This window comes from Gallinula chloropus (assembly GCF_964237585.1).
Source record: "Gallinula chloropus genome assembly, chromosome: Z".
In the NCBI taxonomy this organism is placed as follows: Eukaryota; Metazoa; Chordata; class Aves; order Gruiformes; family Rallidae; genus Gallinula; species Gallinula chloropus.
The window spans coordinates 19,084,151-19,110,660 of NC_140089.1; the positions used below are offsets into that span (position 1 = coordinate 19,084,151).

General features: G+C 45.9%; 1 protein-coding gene across 1 annotated transcript in view; it reads left to right on the forward strand.

Annotated features, from left to right (window-relative positions):
* Window positions 1–23,888, forward strand: part of ACO1 (aconitase 1) — a 51,846-nt gene extending 27,958 nt beyond the window's left edge. Inside the window, exons 12-21 of the mRNA XM_084278296.1 lie at window positions 12,597–12,732; window positions 13,236–13,320; window positions 13,580–13,736; window positions 14,287–14,411; window positions 16,444–16,548; window positions 17,222–17,364; window positions 18,763–18,910; window positions 20,723–20,845; window positions 21,858–22,043; window positions 23,175–23,888. Coding sequence (XP_084134422.1) covers window positions 12,597–12,732; window positions 13,236–13,320; window positions 13,580–13,736; window positions 14,287–14,411; window positions 16,444–16,548; window positions 17,222–17,364; window positions 18,763–18,910; window positions 20,723–20,845; window positions 21,858–22,043; window positions 23,175–23,288 — 1,322 coding nt within the window. The 3' untranslated portion in view covers window positions 23,289–23,888. The remainder of the gene's footprint in view (window positions 1–12,596; window positions 12,733–13,235; window positions 13,321–13,579; window positions 13,737–14,286; window positions 14,412–16,443; window positions 16,549–17,221; window positions 17,365–18,762; window positions 18,911–20,722; window positions 20,846–21,857; window positions 22,044–23,174) is intronic.
* Window positions 23,889–26,510: the final 2,622 nt, after the last annotated feature.

The window sequence follows — 26,510 nt, forward strand, 5'->3', positions numbered from 1 at the left end:
TAAATTGGAGAGATGTGGATTTAATGGGTGGACCATCCAGTGGATAAGAAACTGGTTGACAGAACGTAGACAAAGGGTGGTGGTCAATGGGTCCAGGTGGAGGCTGGTGACAAGCGGTGTCCCCCAGGGGTCTGTCTTGGGACCGGTGCTCTTTAACATCTTTATCAATGACATCCATGATGGAGTTGAGTGCACCCTCAGCAAGTTTGCAGATGACACCAAGCTGAGTGGTGTGGTTGACACAACAGAAAGAAAGGAAGCCATCCAGAGGGATCTTGACTGGCTGGAAAGGTGGGACCGGGTGAACCTAATGAGGTTCCACACTGCCAAGTGTAAGGTGTTGCACTTGGGCCAGAAGAATCCCAGACACAGACACAGACTGGGAGAAGAGCTTCTTGAGAGTAGCCCTGCTGAGAAGGACTTGGGGATGAGAAACTTAACATGAGCCAGCAGTGTGCTCTTGCAGCTCACAAGGCCAATGGTATCCTGGGCTCCATCAGAAGAGGGGTGGCCAGCAGGGACAGGGAGGTGATTGTCTCTCTCTGCTCTGCCCTCGTGAGGCCCCATCTGGAGTCCTGTGTCCAGGTCTGGGGCCCCCAATACAAGAAAGATGTGGAACTGTTGGAGAGGGTTCAGAGGAGGCCACAAAGATGATTAGAGGGCTGGAGCACCTTCCCTATGAAGAGAGGCTGAGGGAGCTAGGCTTGTTCAGCCTGGAGAAGAGAAGGCTGCAGGGGGACCTCATTGTAGCCTTCCAGTGCCTGAAGGGAACATACAAACAGGAGGGGAATCAACTCTTTAAAAAGGTAGACACTGGCAGGACAAGGGGGAATGGATTAAAACTGAAGGAAAGAAGGTTTAGATTACATATCAGGGTGAAGTTTTTTACAGAGAGAGTGGTGAGGTGCTGGAACAGGCTGCCCAGAGAGGTGGTGGATGCCCCATCCCTGGAGGTGTTCAAGGCCAGGTTGGATGGGGCTCTGGGCAACCTTGTGTAGATCCAGGCCTGGAGGTTGGTGGCCCTGCCAGTGGTGGACACCTGTGGGGTGGAGTTGAAGGAAAATTCCAGTTAAACCTCCTCTGGCAGCTGGTTGCTGGTTTGTTTCAAGGCTCCATCCTTTAGGATACGATTGGAAACCATGAGGCTTTGAGGAGGTTGGTGCTGATGGCAGGCTGAGAGTGGGACGCAGCATCGCTGACCGAGGTGTGTGCTCCGGCAGTGCCAACCCAGCTCTTGTCAGCCCAGGAAAAACAATGGATATGGATCTTCCATGCAAAGGCAACACTGGTGCAGACACAGCAACCTGGCTTTGCTTAACTGTCATTATTAAGAGAATGCGATGGCATCTTCCTCCCTCCCCACAGTGACTCCTCCTGCCCCATCCCTCCTTCCAGGATGAGCAGAAAATGCCCCTTTGTAGCCCTGGCAGTGCAGGTTTGTGGGCCACGCTGTGCTTAGAGACTAATCTTGAGTTTCTATCTTGGTTATTAACCCTGGTTTCCACACTAATGATCGTTAATAATGAATTTAATACCTAATTCTGCAGGTTGTGCGAGCCTGGGGTAACACAAAGAGGAACTGTTCTTTGTCCAGTCTGGCTGATTCTGAAGGCAAAACAGTTTTCTCCTCACACACAGAATTTTTCCAGCATCAGGAAATAGTTGCCAGCTCAGGGAAGAGGATGGAGATGGAGGTTATGAAGGAGAGGGGTGCTGGCTTCCAGGGAGGTGCTGGGGGGCTGCCCCACGGCATGCCCACAGCCTGCAGCTGCTTCTCAGCACCAACTGCCCTAAAAAACACAGGAGTAAGAAATCTAAGCTGGAGCGTGTGCCCCACAGCAGTGCTGGGATGGGGGAATCTCCTTGGGACTCACTCTGCTCTCAGGACTTCTCTGTACACTGTCTGGCGCTGTCTGCTCTGAAATTCCAGCTGTGGAGTGTCAGGATGCTCCTTCCATCCAGCAGCCCGTCGTGCTGGTGCAATGAGCTACGTCTGGGCTGCGTACTGGCATCGGGACAGAGCTCGCTGTGGCCATTCTTTGTGCCAGTCTTTGAACCAGAAGTTGCTTTTTAATGTTTTTTAATTTATTCTACAACTTCAAGCAAAGCAACTGAAATGTATTTTAATTATTTGATGTCTTTTCCCCACACTGGGGTGACTGCCTTGCTGTCTCTGTGTCTCCCCATCCATTTCCTGGGGGTGCATGGGTGGGAGTGGGGCAGCCAGGCCCCCCCTTCTGCATGCAGCTGCCTGGGGGAGCTGGCTTGAAAGGCAGCTTTTTCCATAGCTGCAGTGCCTGCTGCAGCCCTGCTGCTGCCTGATAAGCTCTTTCTTGTTGTTGTTGTGTTCAGCGTGTATCTTTGGAGTTGCTTGGCTCCATACCCATCCCAAAACAACAGCACAGCGTTTCTCTGATTCCAGGAGCACGGTGGCTGTTTTTCCTTGGGATGTTAAAGCTGAAGGATTGAAGGGTTAGAGGAGATGTTAGGGAGAAGTTCTTTACAGAGAAAGTGGTGAGGGGCTGGAACAGGCTGCCCAGAGAGGGGGTAGGTGCCCTGTCCCTCGGGGTGTTCAGGGCCAGGTTGGATGGGGCCCTGGGTAACCTTGTGTAGCTCCAGACGTGGAGGTTGGTGTCCCTGCCTGTGGCAGGGGGCTTGGAGCTCTGTGATCCTTGGGGTCCCTTCCAACCCAGACCAGTGTGTGATTCTATGATTCTGTGTTGGTGAAGTACATGGGGGATCCATAGTGTGTCCCAGTGAGGGGTTTGGAGGGGGGCGTCGCTTCCCCCAGCTGTCCAGCCGCAGGCTGGGTAAGCAGCTCCCATGACAGCCCTCGGTGTCCCACCCTGCTGAGGTGAGGAAACGACGTGTGTTCCACTGCAGAAAGAGACACCCCATCACTTGCAAGGGCAATTCTGCTCCACCCAAGGCCTGAGGAGTGCTTATGCGTTTGGCAATACGTAATGGCCCTCTTGCAAATGCTTTTGTTAATTAAATGGGCACCATTCCAGTAGGAAAGTGGTTGTATGATACCGGTTGGGATGCACTTGGATGTCAGGGACTACTCGCCTGGCCCACACTGGTCCTGGCATGTACAGCGGCTTCTTGGCTTGGCAGTGCTTGGACATCACCTGAAGCCTTCACAGTGCCTTGCATTTAATTTCCTAAAGTGACATTACCACTGCCCTGCGGTACAGCATGCTCCTGGCCTGGGTGCAAACCTCAACCAGACAAAAGTCCTTCCCAAGGGCTCTGGGAATGAAAGGAGCGATGCTTTGCCCTTTAGTCCAAAGGGAGGGGAGGGAAAATTAGGGAGTGAAAGATTCCCTGCAGTCTCTGCCTTTTGCCTGCACTCTGCTCGCATCCCTGGCAGGCATAGAGCGGTCCCAACACTGCTCTGATGGGAGAAGGTGACAAGCATCCTGTTCAGGTGACAAGCAGACTCTGGAAGTCCCAAAACAATGATGTTTAACTCCCTATGGCAGCTAGTAACCAGGCTGTGGAGCAAGTGCTGACTCAGCAGGCTGTGCCGTGCCACACTCCCCAAAGAGGAGCCCGGCACTGTGAAAAAGGCAACGAGAGAATTAATTGGGCTGAAGACGGTTCCTTAGTAATCTGCTGCGTTTCAGCAAATGCCATTGTTCTGGGTGATGCACCAGGCTCCTCCGTGACTAGTGCCAGCAGATGCCTCTCGTTATTTTGGGACTGCTGGTCAATGGGAAGAGTTTTCTCTCCGATGCAGGGAGGGGGGTCCTGGGCTGGATTTGCTGGGTGCAGCTGGTGGGATTCTGACCTGATGCCGCTCTGGCTTCAGTAATTAGAGATGATGTTGTAGCTGAAAGAGAATCTGAGGAGGATTAATTAAGGTTTTTTTTTTTTTAACTACTATTTTGGAAGTTGATATTTTTATGGTGCTTCTTACTCAGTGTCAGTTTATATAAGATAATCACTGGTGAAGACAGTTGCTTTTCATGTAGTTTGCTCCTGGCAGCGTGCAGGTCCCCATGCCAGCTGGAGAAGGATGCAGTGCAAGGGGAAGGCAAGGGTACCAGGGCAAGCAGGATGTTTGCTGAAGGGGGTGTCCCCCAGAAGAAAGTTAAGGGAACGACACGGTCTCCTGTCACTTGTCTGTGTCCTGACCTTGTGCCAGCTCAGCTCGAGGAATCAGAAGTTGCAGCGTGATCATTACTCATCCATCTGCTAGAGCACAGCCTGGGAAAGGGTAGAGCAGGGCTGTGTGTTATGCAGCACCAGAGACCTGCGCAGCGTTCTCTCTTCCTTAATTCAGTTTTAAGTGGTTACCAGCAAGGCTGGGCTGATATTTGATGTGTGGGGCTGAGAGAGATAAATACTTACAGATACACCTAAAATCTGCTATTCTATAAGCATGGACAAGTCAGAAGAATGTATCCTGGGCTGAGTTTTAATTGGAATATATTTATTAATTAGTTTAGATGAGATATTAGGAGGAAATTCTTTCCAGAGAGAGTGGTGAGGGGCTGGAACAGGCTGCCCAGAGAGGTGGTGGGTGCCCCATCCCTGGGGGTGTTCAAGGCCAGGTTGGATGGGGCCCTGCCCAACCTTGTGTAGTTCCTGGAGGTTAGTGGCCCTACCTGTGGCAGGGGGCTTGGAGCTCTGTGATCCTTGGGGTCCCTTCCAACCCAGACCAGTCTATGATTCTATGAAAAATTGGGTCATGCAAAGCACCTGGGGAAAAAACCTGCGTTTTCTGCAGGCTGGGTCTGGAATGTGAGTATGGTAGAGTGGAAAGGCCCTTGTTTGCCACCATCAGCTGCCACTCTCATTTCTCTAACTCTTCACCTCCCTTTAGCGCTTTGATGGGGTTACCTCATCACCAAAGAAACCAGTCACTGTTAGAAATGTTTGGTCACCATGTCACACCTCTCACAGTAGGAGGACACGGGGGGCCTGATGCTGCTTTCTCTCAAACTCCCCTGAATTACAATAGAAGTGAGAGAAGCATTCAGTGACCTGCCCCCATGTGCTGTCTGGTGTCCCCAAGCCTGGCACGGCCCCCCCTGTGTGCCCAGGGTCATCGCTGGGCTCCCCAGGATCACGCTGCGGCTGCAGGGATGCTTCTCTCTGCACACAGCATGGAGTACCCGTGTCAGGGGCTCCAGCCTTGCATGGGAGGAAGGGGTAACCACCCAAGAAAACCTCTTGCTGTCTGCAGTGGAGCTTTGTGCAGCTCCACGTGTTTCAATCATTTTTAATCATGTTCAGTGTGTTATGAGACACTTAATATAGCAGCGACTCTGCAAAGCCATCATGTGAGCTGCTGGCTCCCAGTCACCTGGGAGATGAAATACAGGTAACATGGAGAAATGGAATTACCAGGATGGGGATGGGGGTAGTGCAGCTATTCAGGCACTGGGCGGCTGGTGGATGTTCTCTGTCCGCAGGGATACAGGCTGGATTAATTGATTCAGGCACTCAGTAGTTACATCCTCTGCAAGACATAGGAAGCTCCAGGTCTCATGTTCAGTATTGATCCCTTCTCATGATGTTAAGCAGCGATTTGTTCCATATTGCATAGAGCTGAACAGCTATTGCAAAGCTCCTTGGTAGTAGATGGCCACTTCATTGCGCTGGGGGGTGTCTGTCCCCAGTGTGCTGCTGGCACCGGGTGCTGGGCTGGTGAGTGGGGGGGGGGTGTGTGTGTGTGTCTCGGGCACCCAGGGGGTTAAAAATTAGATGGGAGTTTGTACACGAATTCCTCATGGGAGGATCTCTATTGATGTATGGATTGGGGGAAAAACAGAAAATGAAATGTAAGAAGTGGGGTGGCAGGGCCCCAAAACTGTGATTCTGTGATTGGAATGTGATTTTCCTCTCCCAGCTTCAGTGCTCTGTGTCCCTCTGCTGAGCTGCCCCTTTCAGGTTTGGGTAGGAGCGTTTCCTCTTCCCGATGTTTTAGGGGCGTTAACAGGGTAACGGCTGAAACCCAAAAATGTGGAGGACAGGGGTGTTCTGAGTGCAGCCAGCACCGGGCTGTGATGCGATGTCTGTCCCTGCTCCGCTGTAAAACTGGAGCAATAGGACTGAAAGCCTGGGAACCACAGTGTGACTGTGGAATCCATGGTGAGGGTTAGGGAGAGCACCCGAGGGAGAGTGCCCCATCCATGCAGGGAGCCCGGGGAGAGTGGGTGACAGCGGCTGGAGATGACAGCGGTGTGCTTTGTCCAATGCTTGTCATCTTGGTTTGTTTCCAAAGTGCGTCATTTCAAAGGATGGCATCCAGTAAGGAAAGTAGATACAGCCTCTGCTTCTCCTAACATTTCCTTCCTGGCGTTTCCTTATCCCAGAGTTTGACCTTCACCTATGGCTGGCCTGAGCTTAGAACTGAAGTAAGACAGTGTGCTTGCTGGTTTTCTGGGGACAACATGGCTGTGTCACAGCTTTGGCTGCTGGCTGGGGAAGTCTTCTCCTGTGGAGACACTGTCCAGGGGGGACTGAGTGTGTGACACAAAAAACAGCACAGGCCTTTGCACTCCTGCTCTGCCTGTGCCAGCCGGGAGTCCTTGGAGCAAAGGGGGGGATAATGCGGTCTCGAAACCCAATGTAAATAAGTAGAGATTGAGTGCATGGAGCTGGAGTGATGAAAAGGGAAAATGCCTGAAGGCAATGGGATGACATCCCCGGGACACCGTGCTGCAGTGCCAGGAGTAATCCCTGGCGTCACTCGGCATTAGCGGCAGCGATTCTGTCCCCCCACAAGAGCCCCTGGTTAACTAGCTGGGTTTTTGGGATCTGGAAGCTTGCCTCCCTTCTAATGAGGAATTCTTCTGCTCCCCTTGTGCTGACCCTTGGCATAGCTGTGTTTGAAACAGCTGTTGTGAGTACACACTCAGAAATTCCCATTTATCTTATTTCTCTGCTGACTCTGCCCTTCCTGAGGCAGTGGCCTGCTCCTCACTTGGTTGAATGCTCAACATGCCCCAAGAAGCAGAAGTAACCCCGTGATCACAGGGTGTTCTCATAGTTATGATCCAGGGTCTTAAGTTTACTTCATGGGAGATTATCCCACAAACCTCCCTGATGTCCAGACACCTCCCTGATACTGAACCTGACTGCTACTGAGTCAAAACTTGGGGTTATCTCTGCTTGGTGCTGCACAGAAAACACTCCCAGCACGGCAGTGAAAACAGAATCACAGACTCACAGAGCTGTAGGGGTTGGAAGGGACCTCCAGAGCCCATCAAGTGCAACCCCCTGCCAAAGCAGGGTCCCTAGGACAGGTCACACAGGTCAGCATCCAGGCAGGGTTGACCTGTGTGACCTGAGAAGGAGAATCCACACCCCCCTAGGCAGCCTGTCCCAGGGCTCCCTCACCCTCACGGTGACACCCAACCTGTGAAGAGGTCAGGGAACCAACTTCTCCAGAGATGGATACCCAACCTCTTAAATTCGATGGAGACCCAGGGCTTTAAGGCACAGGTGATAATGTATTGGGATGTTCTGGGACTGTCTTTGCTCCAGGGTGGCTGGTGTTGGCCTTGGGGCTTTACTTACTGCCGGGGCTGTGACTGCACACTCGGCTCTAGCGTGGTGTGAATGGCTTCAGGCTCACCTCTCTTGGCTCATAACATGGGGTGGTCCTCATCCATCGCAGCCTGTCACTGTGCTGCAACACAGGCTGAGCTCAGTTTTCACTGAAGCTGATGGATCCCAGCATATATTTAATTTTAAGTAGGTGCATTTATCACACTTGACAGAAGCATCTCTAACATCTTGCTCGTCAAATACATCATCTCCAGGAGAAAGGAGGCGGTGGCAGGAGAGGGACCCATGCTGAGGGCTCCGCTGAGGGGTGAGAGGGGTTTTCCAGCAGCCAGTACTCCATGTTTTCCATAGGCCTTTTGCTCACCTGGCTTGGGAAACACAGGGGCTCTCTTACCATGAGCTTGAACATTTCCCTTTCCAGCACGGTTTGCTTTGCCTTCCCAACGTTTCTCAGCTATCCATACGTCTAGTCAACAGGCAGCATAATAAAATCCTCCCCTCTTTTTTTGTTAAGAGCTATTTAATTATGCATGGAAAGTCATTGTTAACAAGAATCATTTACTAAATACTCATAATCTGGTTTGTTTATAGGCTGATTAGTTCCTTTTCCCTTTCATTGCTTCAGCAGATGCAGCTTAGTTCAGCTAATTGCTAAACAACCAACATGCACCAGTGCACAAGTGGAGCTGGGTTCTGATGACAATAGTGTTTCTCTTAGATGATGAAATGCCATTTCCAAAGCCAATTTGGTGTCTTATTATCCAATAAGGTGTCTGTTGCACAGCTGCCTTCCTTACATGCTTTGCTGGGGACCAAACGATCTGAGCTGGGGCTGCCCTCATGGCTGGGAAGTTTGGAACACAAACCTTCTCACTCTCCTGCTCCTGAGTGGATGACACGGTGTCTCTGTGCTTGGCAGCTGTGGGTTGAGAGGCCAGGGGGGAAATGTTAGATGTACATGTCTGCAAAGCACCTGGGTGACTTTTCCAAACCATGCCTTTGGCAAATGTGTGTGGGAAGTATTTATGGAGGTCAGGAACTCCGGAGACGCTGCCGGATTAACCCCCACAGCAGCCTGCAGAGCTGGAGATAGTGTTTGCTATGAGCATTTTATCTATTTTTATACTTATTTGGGGTCTTGTTCAGGGCAGGTGAATTCTTCCTGCAGCACACAGAGCCCCAGGAAGCTTGTTTCATTTGGAGTGACAGCCCTGGGCTGTTCTGCAGGAAGCCCTCAGGAGTTCCTGCATCCTGGGAGTGTGCTGGGATGCTCTGACTGGATTGTGTTGCTTTTCTTGGTTCAGCTAATTAATAACTTGAAATTTAGGAGTGGTCCAACAGCTCTCCAACCCCTCTGCTACGGCCTATGGCATTGCCTGGGGGTGTTGTGACCCAAGGGCAGGACCCAGCCCTTAACTTTGCTGAGCCTCAGGCAAGCTCCAGGATTCAGCCTGCCCAGATCCCCTGCAGAGCCTTCCTGCCCTCCAGCAGATCCATGATCCCACCCCACTGGGTGTAATCTGTGAATTTACTGAGGGTGCCCTGATCCCGTTGTCCAGACTCGCTAAAGGTATTGAAGAGAACTGGCCTGGTTCTGAGCCCTGGAGGAGACCGCTTGTGACTGGCCACCACCTGGGTTTAGCTCCACACACCACTACTCTCTGGGACGGTCCCTCCAGCCAGTGTTTTAGGGCTCTCCAGTTTAACCTCACCAAGACAACTTGGGTAACAGGATCAAATCCTGAAATAGCAAAAGGCTTTTGGTGAGCACCAGGGTTGGGCGGGGACCACTCAGGGCTAGGACCACCATGGGCAAAGAGATGAAATGCTCCTGCTGGGAAGTATGTGTCCCCCCTGCCCCTGAGTTATGTATACAAATTACAAATGCTGTGTTAGGAAAATACAATGTGTGTAGCAGCAAACTTGGGGTTGCTTTTATAAGTTTTTATAAGTTTATAACCACATGTTCCAAACTGGCCATCCCAGTTCCAGCAGATACAGTTAGGTGGGCTGTGGGTAGCAGAGGACTCTGAGTGATGGGATTGTCCCTGTGCTGGGGGATTAAATGGGCTTTTAGTTTAGGGAAGAGATGACTGACAGGGATTACAGCAGATGTGTTTAAAATCAGGAGCAGCCTGTGGTAACTCCCTGTCTCCCATCACATGGGAACTGGGGGAGAATGGGAATGACATTCCTGAACACCAGGCTGACGGCTGGGCGGTACGGCTGGCAAACAGGGATGCTTCACTCTGTGGCCATGCTTATGTTGTATGACTGAAGACAGGTCAATGTACAGGGGATTGAGCAGGCAGACCACACTCTTCAGCCTTTATCCCTTCTCACCCCACCCCAGCCTGCTGCTGGAGCAGGGAGCGGGGATTTGGGAAGGATCACTTTGCCGTAGCAGCTTTTCCAGGCTCCCGTGGTCAGGCTCACTTTATGCATGGAAGTTTTAAAATATCTAATCTTTAGATGGCGAAATATCTGAAAGCACTTGACGCAGTCCTGTAATCCTGCCCTGTAATCCTGGCCTCATCTGCTCGGCTTGGAGCACGGTCGCATTATGCTGCGGGGAGGTAGCTGGGAGCGGCAATGTTCTCGCGGTGTCCTGGGCAAGTTGCTCCACAGAGCCACATCCAGCTGTGCCCCTTTTGCAGCACCTGCCTTACATTTTTGCAAATTGGGCATTGGGGTTTTTTCGGTCTGCTCAAAGCAAAGTGCCCACTGCACAGTAGGATGGCAGGTATTCATGTGTCCATCCTTGTTCCCAAATTCTCCTCACCATAAGAAAGACATTGAGGTCCTGGAATGAGTCCAGAGAAGGGCAACCAGACTGGGGAAGGGGCTGGAGGGCAAATCCTGTGAGGAGCGGCTGAGGGAGCTGGGGGAGTTCAGCGTGGAGAAGTGGAGGCTGAGGGGAGACCTTATCCCCACCTACACTGACCTGACAGGAGGTTGTAGAGAGGCAGGTTTGAAGTCTGTGGTCTGCATGTGTGCCCTGGGGTGAAACTCGGTCTGTCCAGCCTCGGCCAGAACAGGTTTTAATCTTTGGGCTGACTTTGGGATCTACTGTGATTGGGATCTTGTCGTGCATCATGCCAACACAGTGCTGCGGTTGGAGCTCTATGATCCTTGGGGTCCCTTCCAACCCATGCCATTCTGTGATTCTATGATTCTATGACAGGACAGAAAAACAGCATACTTCTTTCCTTAGGTCCATCCTCATCATGATCACAGAAATAGACACAGAAATAGATCCTTTCTTCAGGGATCAAGAAATATAATTCCTCCAGGCAGACTTTGTCCTTTTCCCTTAGTTCTAGGTGGGTGTATCCCTCAGTTGTGCCACCTTCTTAGGATGTATTTTGCTCAAGTGTTTGGCTCCTAGGCTAATGGTACACAATTTTAACCCTCTCTGTGGCAGTGGGGATGCTGATCTTTCAGCATGTTTGGCTTAATAGCTCTAGCAATTTGAAGAGTGGAGTGCTCTGCAGATAGAAGTAAAGTTGGTACTTTGAATACTTTCACTGCTTAATGCATAGCAACCTGAAGAATGTAGCCCTAAAGATCTCGGCGTGTGGACTCAGATTTAGTGCCTTACTGCCTTTCTGTACAGTGGTGCTTATGCTTTGACCTTGACAAGGAGAGAAAATTAATTCTGTTACTCTACAGTAACTGCACACTGCAGTGTTGACGACCTCTGAGGTACGCACAAGAAACATAATTTAGCTTTCAGAAAACATGCAGTGGTCCCACCCTAAATAACCAAGCTAAAAGAAATCCAAAATATGAATAGCTCTTTCAGACTACCACTGTATATACTGCGCACTAAATAGTGTGCAGAACCTTTGTGTCTGTGGGGATAGTGTATGCTGTAGTAGCATTAACAGCCTAATCTGATTTAACAAAGGTGTTGGATTAAGGTTGCTCAAACCAACTTAAGTTCTGGCATTCCCTTGCCAGTGTTTAAAGTTTGACTTTGTATTCTTTTCATAACTGGTATTGACAGGAAAACAGAAGCCAATACTTTCAAACAGGCTGTCAGGCTCTCACGTCCTAGGATGATTATTTGTTCACGGTCACATTCTCCAAAGCATCCAAGAGTTCTGGTTTCCACAGCTTCCTCTGGCAGCTGAGAAGCCTCAGCAATTTCAGGAATAGGACTGCTTTTTTAAAATTCACATACTAACCTGTAGGTCTCCAATTCTATTCGTGTAGGCCTTTTCACACAACACTCAGAAGTGGAGGTCTTTAGGTCGTGTCTAACAGCTGCCAAACAGCTGGCCAAGACAAAACGGTGTGACATCTTCCTGTTGGGAGATCATGTGGGATCAAAGCAGAGCTGATTTATTTTTTCTTATCTAAGTGGATGTAAGAGAGAGAGAATGAGGCATGGGAATACAAATTTTTGCATAGTTTGCATAGCTACTGCTCCTTTTGTGTCCATCCTGGGAAGGGACTGGAGGAGGGCGGTTTTCTGAACATTCATCTATGTATGGACAGTGTGTTTAAAAGGAAGAAATTCAGGATAAGTATGTTTCTGGTAACACAAGGTCCACTAAAACATTTCTACACCGTTACACATCCAGGAGACCTAAAACAGCCCCCTGGCAACAAGCTGTAGATTGTTAGATTGTTTGTCACAAGGGCCAGAGCTGGTCCTGAGGATATCAAGTGATGTCTGGGTAGTAATTTCAACACTAGACCACTGGGAAGTTAGTGGGAAGTTAGCAATTCTTCCTTGAGTTTTTTGTGAGATTCTTGTCTTGCAGGTAGTGTTCTGAGTTTTGAATGTCTGCGTGTTGCCCCAGTGTATGTGCCTCTTGTTGAACACAACTTCCATCAACTTTCCAGTGGAGCAGAAGTTGCAGACAGGACCTACTTTTCATCAGAGCACTTGAGCTTTAGCTGGTTATTCTGAGATTAGTGCTCTTGATTCACTGTACCATTTCATTCCTGGAGATGGACCCTTTTCTGATTTCCAGTTGCTTAATGGTACTTCTCTTAACCAGTTGATCCACCAAACTGCCCCACTTCCAGGAAGAACTACAACTGTCCTTTGCATTTTTCAGGATTACTTGCTAAGAAAGCTGTTGAGGCTGGTTTGACAGTGAAGCCATACATTAAAACTAGCCTGTCCCCAGGAAGCGGGGTTGTCACTTACTATCTGAGGGAGAGTGGAGTTATGGGTTACCTTTCCCAACTAGGGTAAGAGTGCTTTTTCATACTCTTGTTCTATGGCTGCTTAACTAAGAGCATTGATAACAAATAATGCAATAAAATAACAACTTCTGTGTACAGCTTAAAAGGTATTGCAGGTACCCTATGGCATGATCCTGCATGAGTTAATGCATTGCTGTTGTGCTTGCTGACTGTGCCAACAAGGGAGAAGGCCTGTTGCCTTGTGTAGCTTCTTGAAGACTCGTGTTCTTAAGGAGGAAAATGGGTTATTTTTCAAGACTAACGGTTTTGAAATAGCTTAAATGACACTATATTGCTGTTCACCTTACTAGGTAGCATTACTAAATTTTCTGTGTGCACAGTCACTGCAATGATAAAACCTGACCATTTTCAAAACTGCTGTTTTCTGCAGCAGTTTGTATCTTAAAACCAGTACATATTCTGAAAGAAACCCCAGACGACTGCTAAGGAGTAAATGTCTTATCCAAAATATGTGTTTTGTTTAGTGATGATTGTTCTGTTCTGTCCAGGTTTGATGTGGTGGGTTATGGCTGTATGACATGTATTGGCAACAGTGGACCCCTGCCAGAGTCTGTTGTCGAAGCCATTACACAGGTATGCCATTTTTTCTGTGCAGCTTATTTAGGTAAGCTGTTCTCTGTTGTGTGGTGTTCTGAGCTGTGTTATGCTATGTGTGAAGTAAATTCAGTCTCTGTAACTCTTTTCTGTGGGAAGTGCTTTGGGATTGCTTGGAAGGAGACAGTTCTGTGACTGTCCAGCCATTGATGTTGCCGCATGATGGAGCACTGCAGACCTGCTGGGCATGTGGAGTCTGCAAGCACCTCAGCTACCTTCATCTCCAACTCTCTTACAGGGAGACCTTGTAGCAGTGGGTGTGTTGTCTGGCAATAGGAATTTCGAAGGGCGTGTCCATCCCAACACCCGTGCTAACTACCTGGCCTCCCCGCCATTGGTGATAGCCTATGCAATCGCAGGGACTATCCGAATCGACTTTGAGAAAGAGCCTTTGGGTAAGAATGTGTCAGGATGCTTTTTTTTTCACAGATTATGAACAAAACTTGTTGTAATTAAGCTCTTCATTTGTCCTAGAGAAATGCTTCAAGTTACTGAGTACCTCTTCAATACAAAGCATGCTGTTGTTAAGAAACACGAGCAGTAAGGAGTCTGTATGATGAGGAAAAGGGGAAGTCAAGCCTGAGAATTACTCTTAATTCCACAGGGGTATTATTTTTGTTATATCTGGGTGGCAGTCTCCAATGACCAACCTGACTTAATAGACTTCCTTTGAGCAGGTAGTTCAGCTAGGCAATGCTCAAAGATCCTTTCAAAACTAAATTATTCTATGCATTATTTTGGAAGGCCATTGGAAAGCACAGAAGAAGCTGTGTATATGGCATCATTAAGTTTTAGGCCCTCTTCTGTACCACTGTAGGAGAAATACATTGTGTCTCATGAATGTTGACAAGGTTAGAAAGAACTCATAGCTACATGACACCCTGATAAACTTTTTCTTTCGTAGTAGAAAATTTATGCCACAAATAACAATACCATTTTCTACAGGAATAAATGCTTCGGGAAAGAAGATTTTCCTGAAAGATATCTGGCCAACAAGAAACGAGATTCAGGCTGTTGAGCGTCAGTTTGTTATTCCTGGGATGTTCAAGGAGGTCTACCAAAAAATAGAGGTGAATTAATCTCCTGGGCAGTAATTTGATGATGTGCTGTGCCGTTCCGAAGATGTTAAATAAGCTGGTCGTGGTAATGAAACAAACATTTTTCCTTCCATTGCTGTTGCTCCTGTTCTGACAAGTATTCAAATATGATTTTGGTTTTGGGTTTTTGGGTTTTTTGATGTCTTCTGGTTAATTAAGTGGTTCTTACAGGCTGTCATATCCTGACAATCTGTATATCCTTTTTCTCTTCCTTTTTAAGCTGGCATAAAATTTATTTGCATTATTAAATAGCATTCACATTAGAATCATGCTGCAACAAGAGGGAAGAATGCTGCCAATCAATGTGATTGATAAAGCACTTCAACTTTATTGCAGGCACACACTTCCTTTTATACTATTCCTACCCTGTGTTATACCTGTCGTATTCTAATTGGCTCTTAACTAAAAGTGACATTTACAATACTCCACCCATCTTGCAGCCTGGGAATCATGTCTCTTTCTCAGCCCCAGGAACACTGAATCCTTATCACACCAACTGCTCCCACATCTTGTGGCCATGCTGTATGACACACAAAAATACACTGACCGATCCTTGACCCTTCTGTTCTCACCAGGACAGCATGGGGCCCAGTCTTACTGAACTACACAGGCGACTGCTTGGACACCTGCTCCATAGGCTCATGGCCTTGCTTCTCAAGCCATTCTGCAACAGAATCACAGAATGGTAGAGGCTGGAATAAACCTCTGGAGATCATCTAGTCCAAATCCCTTGTCAAAGTAGTGTTACCTAGAGCAGGTTGCACATGATTGTGTCCAAGGGGTTTTGAATATCCCCAGTGAAAGAGACTCCACAGCCTCTCTGGGCAGTTTGTTCCAGTGCACCCTCACCCTCACAGTGAAGAAATTTTTCCACATAGTCAGAATGAATTTTCTTTGTTCCAGTTTATGCCTATTGTCCCTTGTCCTGCCACTGGGCACCATTGAAAAGAATCTGGCCCCATTCTCTTGATATCTGCCCTTTAGTTATTTTTAAGAATTGATGAGATCCCCTCTCATCTCCAGGCTAAGCACCCTCAGCTCCCTCTTTCCTCATAAGAGAGATGCTCCAGTACCCTCATCTTCGTAGCCCTCAACTAGACTCTCTCTAGTATTTCCCTGTCTGTCTTGAAATGGGGCGCCAAGAACTGGACACAGCAGTCCCGATGTGGCCTCACCAGGGCAGAGCAGAGGGGGAAGAGAACTTTCCCCAACCTGCTGGTCACACAGCTCTTGGCTTTCTTGACCATGAGGGCACACTGCTGGCTCATGGAGAGCTGCTTGTCAACTGGCACTCACAGGTCCTTCACTGCAGCGCTGTTTCCCAGCAGGCCAGCCCCTAACCTGTACTGGTGCCTGGGGTTATTCCTCCCTAGGTTCAGGACCCTACACTTGCACTTGCTGAATTTAATTTGGTTCCTCTCTGTCCAACCCTCCAGCCCCTCCAGATCTCTCTGAATGGCAGTGCAGCCTTTTGTGTCAACAGCAAACTTGCTGAGGGTACACTCTGTCCCCTTGCCCAGGTCATTGATGATATGTTGAATAAGACCGCACCCAGTACTGACCCCTGAGGCTCCCTCTTAGCTACAGGCCTCCAACTATGTACCACTTACCACAACAATCAGAAAAAAACTTGTACTTGGTAATGTCTTCCTGCAAGTCTTTCTTGGGTGCTGAAACAAAATATTCTTAAGGTTTACATATTAGTAAAGCTTCTTAGGATTGCTGATAAATACATTTTAGAATTGTAAAGTGTTACCTGTGTACATAATACAGGCTGTTGGGAAACTGGATGAGCACCCTTTCTTTTGTAATGAAGGATTTCTTAACTTTTCTAAAAAGAAAAAAAAACAACCCCTATGTATATTGTCATAAGAATTTCCCAAAATGCTTTAAGAAATACACAAGAGTTTTGCTGAAGTCCAATGTGAAATTTTACCTGGATTCTGAAGTAATTCCATTGCTTCTGAAAACATATAAATCAGTGTGATGTTTTTGTGTTTTTCAGACAGTAAACAAATCTTGGAATGCCTTAGATGCTCCTTCAGATAAACTATATACTTGGAATCCCAAGTCAACTTACATCAAGTCTCCGCCTTTCTTCGATGGTCTGGTATGTGCATGCTTCCCCTTTGATTCATGCCAAACTCTGCAGTGACCTTGACTAATATTAAAGGTGAAACAAAGCCACTTCAAGGTGCCTGGGAGCATCCATTATAGCCTATTGAGGTCTTGGTTCTGAAATGTTTGAATATGCTATTTTATTCATTTTAATAGAAAGGTGTAAGTAAATCTGAAGATGGTAAGTTTTCTCTTTCACTAGGGCTTTTGAAAAGTCTTCTCCTTTTAAGATGAAAAAGTCCCAAGTGGGGGAAGAGGACAGGAAACAGGACCCACAGTTCTACCTGCCTGCATTTTGCACCAAATACTTGTGTGTTCAGGTTGCTATTTTGGTACTATTTAAAAGAAAATTTAGTTTTACACACACACAGATGTCTAGGAATCCCAGATTTTTTTTCTCTGTTCCTGCATGTACCACAGGAAGTCTCACCTGAAGTTTTTCTCTCACCTGTTTTTTTCATGTATTCATTTGCTGATGACAAACAGGACATCATACTGTGTCCAAGAGCATGAACATTTTTAATAGGGTTATTTTGTGTTTTGTGGGTTTTTTCCCTTTGAACTTTTATAGAAAGGGATACTTTGTTTTGCAGTTTGCACTTTTGAGAGGTAAAAGAATTCTGTGTCATATTTTAATGGTTTTGTTTGTGTTTATGATGGCTTAGACTTTGGCTCTTCAGACCCCGAAAACAATAGAAAATGCTTATGTCCTGCTGAGTTTTGGAGATTCTGTGACAACTGACCACATATCTCCTGCTGGAAATATAGCAAGGAACAGTCCTGCAGCTCGTTATTTGACCAGCAGAGGGTAAGCTTTACTTCTTGCTCTTGTTACAAGTTCGGAAAAGGAAACAACCTACAACTATTGTACTGTGCTACAGTCACACATAGCTGCTCTCTGTTCACCTGTGCTTGTATACCTTGATAGATGCCTGGAGAAATTGTGAAAGAAGAAACAAAAGCAGTTCCTTCTCTGCTGTTTCAGCAGCTCTCACCAAGTGTAAGAACCTGCGTGGAGTGTGTATGTGTGTTACACTGGAGAGCTGTACACTTTGCAGCTGCATGTCTGTTACACTCTCCTTCGAGTGGAGAGAGGGGAAGAAGATAGCTGTCAGGCTAGTTTTTTACAGTAATTCTATTCATAAATAAGGGAATCAGGATTTGTCTCCCTGTCAGAGAAAACTGATCATGGTCCTTAATGCCAGAATACTCAGTTCTCCCAGTATGTGCAGCTGTTTCATAGATCTAGGCTATTGGGAGCTAGAGAACATGCAAAATTTTAGGTTTCATTATAGCTGCAAAAACTGGCAAACCTCTTGTGACTGGAGTCCAGACTGCTGTAAAATGTTAGTCTTTTTCCGTGGTCAGCCTGTCAATTTAGTACTCTGGCTTGAGGCCAGAGTAACTTAAGTCTGTGTTAAGTCTGCACAGATAATATAATACTTTTATTCTCATATTTATCACTTCTTACAACTGGAGTGGTGTTTTGAGGAATGGTATTAACATTGTAAAAAATACTAGGTCTAGTGAAAATAAAATTCTGGAGAGGAAACTGATTAAAATAGTGTGGTCTGCTGAAAACTAACTACTCTGGGTTCTGGCCCTCTGCCATCAGTCGCTTTGAAATCTAAACAGTCCTACACACATTACAGAACAGATGTTGTATGTCACAGCTGCTGTTTGGATGTAGCCCAATTTTCTGTCGCATTTCAGCATACTTTTTTGTTTGCCAGTTAGGCTGGAGTGTTCCTCTGTTCCCATGTCACTCCCCTGTTTGCAAATGAACTTCTGTAGCTCAAACTTGCAGCAGGGACATTCGTATGTTTAGCACAGTGATCTGTCTTTGTTCTAGACACTTGATAATATAACAAGGGGTAATCTCCAGTAGCCAGCTTTTTAGTGTATTGCATCTTCTGACCTAACATGAGCTGCATCACTGAGATATGGTTTTCTAGGGCATGAGATGAGAATACTAGAGGAGCTGCTTTCTATGACTGAGCTGTAGGCAGACTTTCATTTTTTTAATTATGATTCTTTTTCCTTCAAAAACATCTCTTAAAGTATCAGCCAGATGGATGCTACTGCCATGTCTCTGTACGCACCTGTCTTGGAAACACCAGTTAATTACTTCCATTTTTTAAAGCACAGAGTGCTTCAGTCTAAAAACAAGTTTCCTTTTTCCCTTTGTTTGCTTTCCCCTTAATAGCTTGACTCCTCGAGAGTTCAACTCGTATGGCTCCCGCAGAGGGAATGATGCTGTCATGGCCAGAGGAACATTTGCAAACATTCGCTTGGTGAACAAATTTATTGATAAACAAGGACCTCAGACTGTTCATTTTCCTTCTGGGGAAATTGTAAGTACACATGCTCCTCTAAACTGAGACTCGTTGGCAGTAGACAGGATTAGTACTGGCTTTCCTTCTTACTGCTTAGGGCTTAGGTCATTTACTTAAGTGCCTTTTAAGTAAAGGCAGTGAGGGGACAGGGGCTGTATTGACCTAGGGGAGCAGGTCGCACATACTTACATAATGTGGTGCTATCAGGCATATCAGTGGAGAGTGTAAAGTCTGTAAGAAGTGTTAGTGGAGGGTGCAGGTTTGTACTGGGGGTGAGATCAGGCTAGAAACCACAGTGCAGTGTGTGGTTAATAGCCTTAAAGTGCTGCTTGGCAGAAAGTGGTAGAAGGCTCTTTATCAACACAGTGGAGGGAAGGGGATGCTATTGAGCTGGACCTTGACAGGCTTGAGAGGTGAGTCTGTGTGAACCACATGAAGTTCAACAAGGCTGGGTGCAACATGAGTTGTGGCAATCCCAAGCATGAAGACAGGCTTTACAGAGAATGGATTGAAAGCAGCCTCAAGGAGAATGACTTGAGGGTGTTGGTGGGTGAGAAACTTAACGTAACCCAGCACTCACAGCACAAAAAAGCCAACCATATCCTGGGCTGCATCAAAAGGAGCATGACAAGCAGGTCAAGGGTGGTGATTCTTGTCCTCTAGTCCACACTGGTGAGACCCCACTTGGAGAACTGTGTCCAGCTCTGGGGTCTTCAGTGTAAGAAAGACATGGAGCTGTTGGAGCAAGTCCAGAAGAGGCCACAAAGATGATCAGAGGGCTGGAGCCCTCTCCTGTGAAGACAGGCTGAGAGAGTTGGGCTTGTTCAGTCTGGAGAAGAGAAGGCTCTGGGGAGACCTTACAGCAGCCTTCCAGTACCTGAGGGGTCCAGGAGGGCTGGGGAGGGGCTGTTTGCAAGGGTGTGGAGTGACAGGACAAGGGATAATGGCCTTAAACTAAAAGAGGGAAGAATTAGATTAGGCATTAGGGAGAAATTCTTCCCTGTGAGGGGGGTGAGTTCCTGGCACAGGCTGCCCAGGGCAGCTGTGGCTGCCCCCTCCCTGGCAGTGTTTAAGGCCAGATTGGATGGGACTCTGGGCAACCTGGTCTAGTGGAGGGTGTCCCTGCCCATGGCAGGGGGTTGGAACGAAATGGGCTATTTAAGACCCCTTTCAGCCCAAACCAGGTTGATTCTGTATGTGGACACTTTTTCACTTTTTTGTGTTCTGGTTTCAGGTGGGATAGCAACTGGTGTAGTGCTGTTTTAGCATGAAAATAATGGTAACACATTGGTATTGTAGTTGTTGCTAAGCAGTGTTTACAGTTAAGTCAAGGAATTTTCAGCTTCCCAGGCCCTGCCAGCAAGGAGGCGTAAGCCTTCTGCAGGTGGTGCACAAGAAGCTGTGAGGGGGTGCAGCCAGGACAGCTGACCCAAACTGACCAAAGGGATATTCTGTACCATGTGATGTCATGGTCAGTATATATGCTGGGGAGATTTGGCTGGCAAGTACCATGGCTTGGGAACTAGCTGAATGTTGGTCAGTGGGTGGTGAGCAATAGTGATATTTCTTGTTTTGGGGTTGGATGATGATGATGATTATTACTATTATTATTGCTATTACTGTTATTATTATCTATCCTATTAAACTGTTTTAATGTCACCCCATCAATTTTACTTTTATTCTCTCCTTTATCCCACTGTTGGGGGGTGCGAGCGATTGGCTGTGTGGTTGTTTTAGCTGTCTGTTGGATTAAACCACAATACCTTGTTTTCTTGGAACTGTGCTTCCACCCCTAAAAAGTATATAAAGTGCCTGGCATTTTCATTCTAGCTGGACGTATTTGATGCTGCAGAAAGATACAGGCAGGCTGGCCATCCTCTGATTGTGTTGGCTGGGAAGGAGTATGGTGCAGGAAGTTCCAGAGACTGGGCAGCTAAAGGACCATTCCTCTTGGTGAGTAACTACACTATATGAAAAGGAAGACACTACTTGAAGGTGCATTCATTTTTCAGGAAGACTACCTTAAAACCAACATTCTGTGTAGCTCATTCTCACTTCTGGTAACGAGCTATTTTGAAATCTGAGCTGCCTCTAAGAGCAACTCTAGAGTTGCACAAGCTATTTAAATATTAATAGATCCTGTTCAGACTGGAAGCCTTGACTGTTTTACAGCTAGAAATCCACAAGGCTACACCAGTAGGGCCAGTTTCTTCACTTCTTACCCCCATAACACAGTAAATTGTGTCTGCTTCCAGCTGCCTCCTTCATCTCACTTAGCAGGGAAGATAGAAAGCATAAGTGAAAAATAGCGTCAGTGAAAATGAAATTTAGCATGGCTTCACCATGCAGGAATGCTTAGCAGTATTGCTATAGAAGCCTAATTGAAGTTCACATACAGTGAAATAATCTGGTTTGTTCTTTCTTTGTCCTCTCCTACAATATTTACCAGCCCAAAAATTTCTTGGTGTGGAATTTGTGAAAGCAAATGTGTATTAAAAATGTTCAGGAGAGTTGGTGTTTTAGTTTCTGCTTCTCTAAGTTTGGGTTTTGTCTTTGTTGTTTGTTTGGGCTTTTTTATCTTAACTGTATTAACATGTAAAAACGTAGAAACTAATTAGAGTGCATCCTGGAGCTTGTAGTGTAGGAAGGCACTGAATTAGCAGAAGTTACACTAAGTAACAAGCAAGTTACACTACTAGTAATTTCTATGTAAGACACGTTAAAGAAGTATGCAGGATTTCTGAAAGAGTTCATGTAACTTTTGACTATCAGACTTTTTTTGAAGATGTTTTAAAGTTATATGAAGCCATCTGGGACAGTCTGGTGTCAGACAGACCAGACGATTCCTGCCAGTAGCTGGTAAATGAAATGGAGTGGACCACAAATGTACCAATCCCCTTCCTATAAGCACAGAAAAACTACCCTGAACCATGAAGATAAGTATCCCTGTTGCGTTATTTCCCAGGGTGTCAAGGCTGTGCTGGCTGAAAGCTACGAGAGAATCCATCGAAGCAACCTCGTGGGGATGGGAGTGATCCCTCTGCAGTATTTGCAGGGGGAGGATGCGGTGACTTTAGGACTCACCGGGCGGGAGCGCTACACGATTGTCATTCCTGAAGAGCTAAAGCCGCAGATGGAGGTCCAGGTCAAGGTATGAGCCACACATGGGCTGAACTTCCTGAGTCACTGTACCTTCACTCAGAGTTAACTGTATCTGCAAACAGTGTGCTTTCATACGGCAATAAGCTCTTTTCACTTCAGGAAGGGAGAATAATTGAGTAGGCAAAGGGAATTGTCATGGGGATTTGCTGTGATGGGATGTAAAGGCAGCATGCCCAAACTCTTTCATTTAGCGTAAGGCAGCCCTGTACTTCAGACCAGTTTTTCCAAGGCCTCTAGAAAAATTTTTCTGTCTCAAGTTAAATGCTTGAAGTACAACAGAAAGTGAACTGCAAGTATTAAATGAACTAATTTAAAATGGTTTTTAAATTAATGTAATTCATTGACACTTCAGCTGACAGGATATTGCACGCTGCAGTATTCAAATTGAAGTCTAAGCTTACTGATATGATGAAAATTTGGTTTAAAAATGGCTTAACCTAATTGTATCAAAGTGGCTTTTACTGCACTTAACAAAACAATCTACTTATTGTATGTCCATTTAATGCAGGTGGTCTCCCTGGATTAGTTTCTAACGAGTTGTTCAGATGTGCTTATTAACTGGCCCTAAATGGAAAAAGTATAGGTCCCAAAGTATCAGTCACAAGTGAACACTGTGTATTCATCGGGAAGTACCTAACTAAGGGGTCTTCATTAAAACACAATGGCTTTATTCACTTTATTCACAGAGCACCTGTCTCTGTGTTTTCCTGACGCCCAAACACTAGGCCTCAAAAGAAAGCCAATGAAATCAGCATCACAGTTGTACCTAAGCCAGAAGACTGATTATGGAGAATAACATCAAGAATTAGTGTAACCATTTCAAAGGATGGTCAGCTTTTGTGCCTGTAGGCATGAATCCACAATACATGAGGCAGAAAATGCAACACAAGGAGGCCCCATACCATGTTTATTATGTTTTGTTTAAAATCACTTTCCTCTTAAGCAGTTGGCTGTAGTCTAGTGTGGAAAGAAACACTGACGTTCAGCACTTGTTCATTTTAGCTTCCTATCATGATTTCCTAAGATGTAAAACTATAGTAAGTAGTCCTTTATTTTACTGTGATGTCATGCACTGTGTGGAAGGTTCTGCTGCTTGAATGACTTCCTTTGACCCCAACAGCTGGATACTGGGAAAACCTTTAATGCCATCATGAGATTTGACACTGATGTGGAGCTCACTTACTTCCACAACGGCGGCATTCTGAACTACATGATCCGCAAAATGGCGTCCTAATCAAAAGCAGTAAGCAGAAACGTCCAGGTTCAAGCCTGCTTCTGGTGAGCACAGTGAAATGATGGTAATGGTAACTTTGAAAGGGTGAGTCATAAAGTGAACAGTTTTTACCTGGATTGTATTAGGCAGCTTGTTTACAAGGCTGAATTATTCTGTGTATCAGGAAACTGGACACACTTGCCCAATTGAAGTAAACAGCATATAATCCTTGTTTTGTATGGTGGTTGGCTTGACTTACCTTAGAATACAGTGCAAAAGTAATTAAAATACTGCTGTAATCTGTGAAGCTGTTGAAGATCTCATGTGCTGATTTCATGTATTTGGTCCATTTAGCTTGACTCTGAAGTTAAGTTCTATGCTTTTATCGGTGGTCCAAAAACTAACTGATAACATAAAAAATAATTTTATTTCTTCCTGATTACCTGATACTGACTTGCTTTCTTATTCAGTTGAGCAGAATCTGAATCTAATACTGAAATGAATTATTTAGCTTTTTATTCATTTTAAAAAATGTGAACTTCTCTGTTTAAGCCTTTGTGGAAAGGTGGACCTATTGGGGATAACATTTCTAATGGATAAAATTAAATTTATTTTCAAGAAGTTTGGTGGTTTTTTGTCATGTTATCCTCAGTATTGAGATGCAGAACAGAGTGTTGATTTTAAGCTCTTCCCATTCTCCCTGTGGGAACAGTCATACAAGTCTTTAGTTCTTGTATTATTGTTTCTCTGAATAGTCTGCATGAGACAGGATGAATACAGATACTGCCAGATGCTGGCAGTAACTCAACAGAATACTGCTATGATGTACTTCCCTTTGTTTTCTGCCCTCAAGAAGACAATCTACCACAATTTCATGATCCTTGTCAGCAATTTTATGGCAGTTAGCAACCAGTGATTACACTACTGCATTCACTGAGGTCAGGTCAGTGATTGCCCAATCCACAATTCCACATGAATCTCTATACAGTGATTATAAATACCCCCCCTTACTTGGAGACAAACAGGGTTACAGTTCTCATTCTTACTGTTAACTGTATTTAAAGGAACTGCCACAACAATTAACATGGTGGAGAAATTCTTTCAAAGTGATCTCCTAGTATATTTGTAGTGCAGTTGGCTCCAGCTGTATCTGGGGAAAAAAAGTACTTCTCAAAGAAGTCAAGAGGCTTAAGCAGGGTATAGAGATTGCACTGTACCTGCAACAGGTTATTCTTGCTTGACTACAGCAATCAGAGCTCCTTCTAATGAACTCAGCAGAGGCCAGCTAAGATGTTGCAGGATCTGGAGCATCTCTCATTTGAAGATAAGCTGAGAGCTGGGACTGCTCTGCCCAATGAAGAGAAAGCTCAGGGACATTTCCACTGCCTGTGTTCAAATATCTGAATGGAGGGCACAAAGAAGATGCAGGCAGACTCTGGGTAGTGGTGCCCACTGATGGAAGCAGAGGCAGTGGGCACAAACTGAAACACAGGAGGTTCCCTCTGAACACCAGGAGACACCTTTTTTACTGTGTGGGGAGAGACTGCTGAGAGACACTGTGGAGTCTCCATCCTTGGAGATGTCCGCGTGCTGTCTGGAGATGGTCATGGGCAAATGGCTGTAGGTGACAAGATGACCTCTACAGGTCCCTCCCAACCTCAGTTACTCTGTGAAGCATCTTAACAGAGAGCTGCTTGTATGATCATAATCTTGAGCGTTATTTGGTAATAAATACGCAAAGTTGGGTTTGACTGCAAAAGGAATCCAGATGTTCTCAGAGGCGGCGTGCTGGTGTGCTTCCCCACCCTCCCCTCTCCACTGCGTACTGAAAGTGGCACAGCTTCTTCTATCAAGCTGAATTCTTCAGTATGTGTTACAACCTTTGGTGCACTCGCTTAGGCTGATCTGCAGAGTTTTTTCTAGGCTGCCATCCTTGTGCTCAAACAGTAGGAAAAGACTAGAACTCCTTACAGACCTTAGCTTCCCAGTAGCTACTTTGTAGCCTGTGAAATTAAGGCTGATGTACCAGAAGTCCCAAAGTAGATAGGCAAAATGAAAAACAGACACACACACTTGAGTTTTGTGATTTTTCCATGTACTTTTAACCAAGAAGTGATACAGCAGCATTTTTCAAAATCTTTGCTTCTAGTATTTTTGGAGAGAAGGCATTATCCAAGCATAAATCATCCTTATCCATTGTTCTGTGTTTCCTTTCTGGAAGCAGCTATAAGAGCAGTGAGTTTACTAGGTAAAAACTAAGCACAATGTAAGTTACTGTAGGAGTGTACAATGCATATACTTTCACAGTAAAAGGCTTAGACTGGAGTGGAACACAAAATACTGCTTAAACAAACACACCACAAATCTCACTACCTAAACCCTAGTCAAACGTAAGTTACTGTTCATGGTTTGCTTTCTTCACAGTTCAGGTGAAGTTCAGAGACTTCAGATGCCAATTAATGACACAGGACATCAGGGTAAATGCCTAAGCACCATCTAAATTACATCTTACAGAGCACTGCCTTGCCCCACCGGGCTTGTTCAGTTAAACAACACACAGAAAGGTGTCCATTCTGCAAATCCAGCAACAGAAACTTGACGGACGTGCAGTGATCGAGGAAAACAGTGCTACTGTTTTAATCCAGATGGTGTCTCCTCCAGGAGTGTTCTGTGAAGCCACTTTATCTCAGGCTGGTGCAGAAGCATTCTATATTAAACGTGGATTAAAAATTGCTATATCATCTTTACAAAAGTAACTGGATTTTTTATTTCCTATACCAAAATGCCTAGAGCATTAAACCTAGTTTTTAAAAAGCTTTAACGGTAGCTAAAGGAATGCTTCAGGTGTCAGTATGCATAAATCATGTTGTCTGCATGGAGGTACTGATAACTTCTGGTTGTATTCTAACAGGGAAGGTTCTGATTGACTCAAAAATGCTTTAAAGTCTGGTCTGTCACCTAAAATTAAATGTTTAGTTAGTAATTTATTTTGCTTTTTTCTGATCAGCTTCTTCACAGCAGCAAGGATCTAGCTGCTTAGGGACATGTTTGTCCAAGCTCATATTAAGACTTGTACTGAAACATTTTATTAGATAGCATATTTTTCAATGGCCACACTAGCCTTTTTTGAATCTAACCAGATTCTGATGAGAGGTGTAAGCATACCAGACAGTACAAGGAACAGGAACTTTTTACAGATAAAACAGGTGATCCGCTATTTCATCTTAGTGGACTAGGGTGATA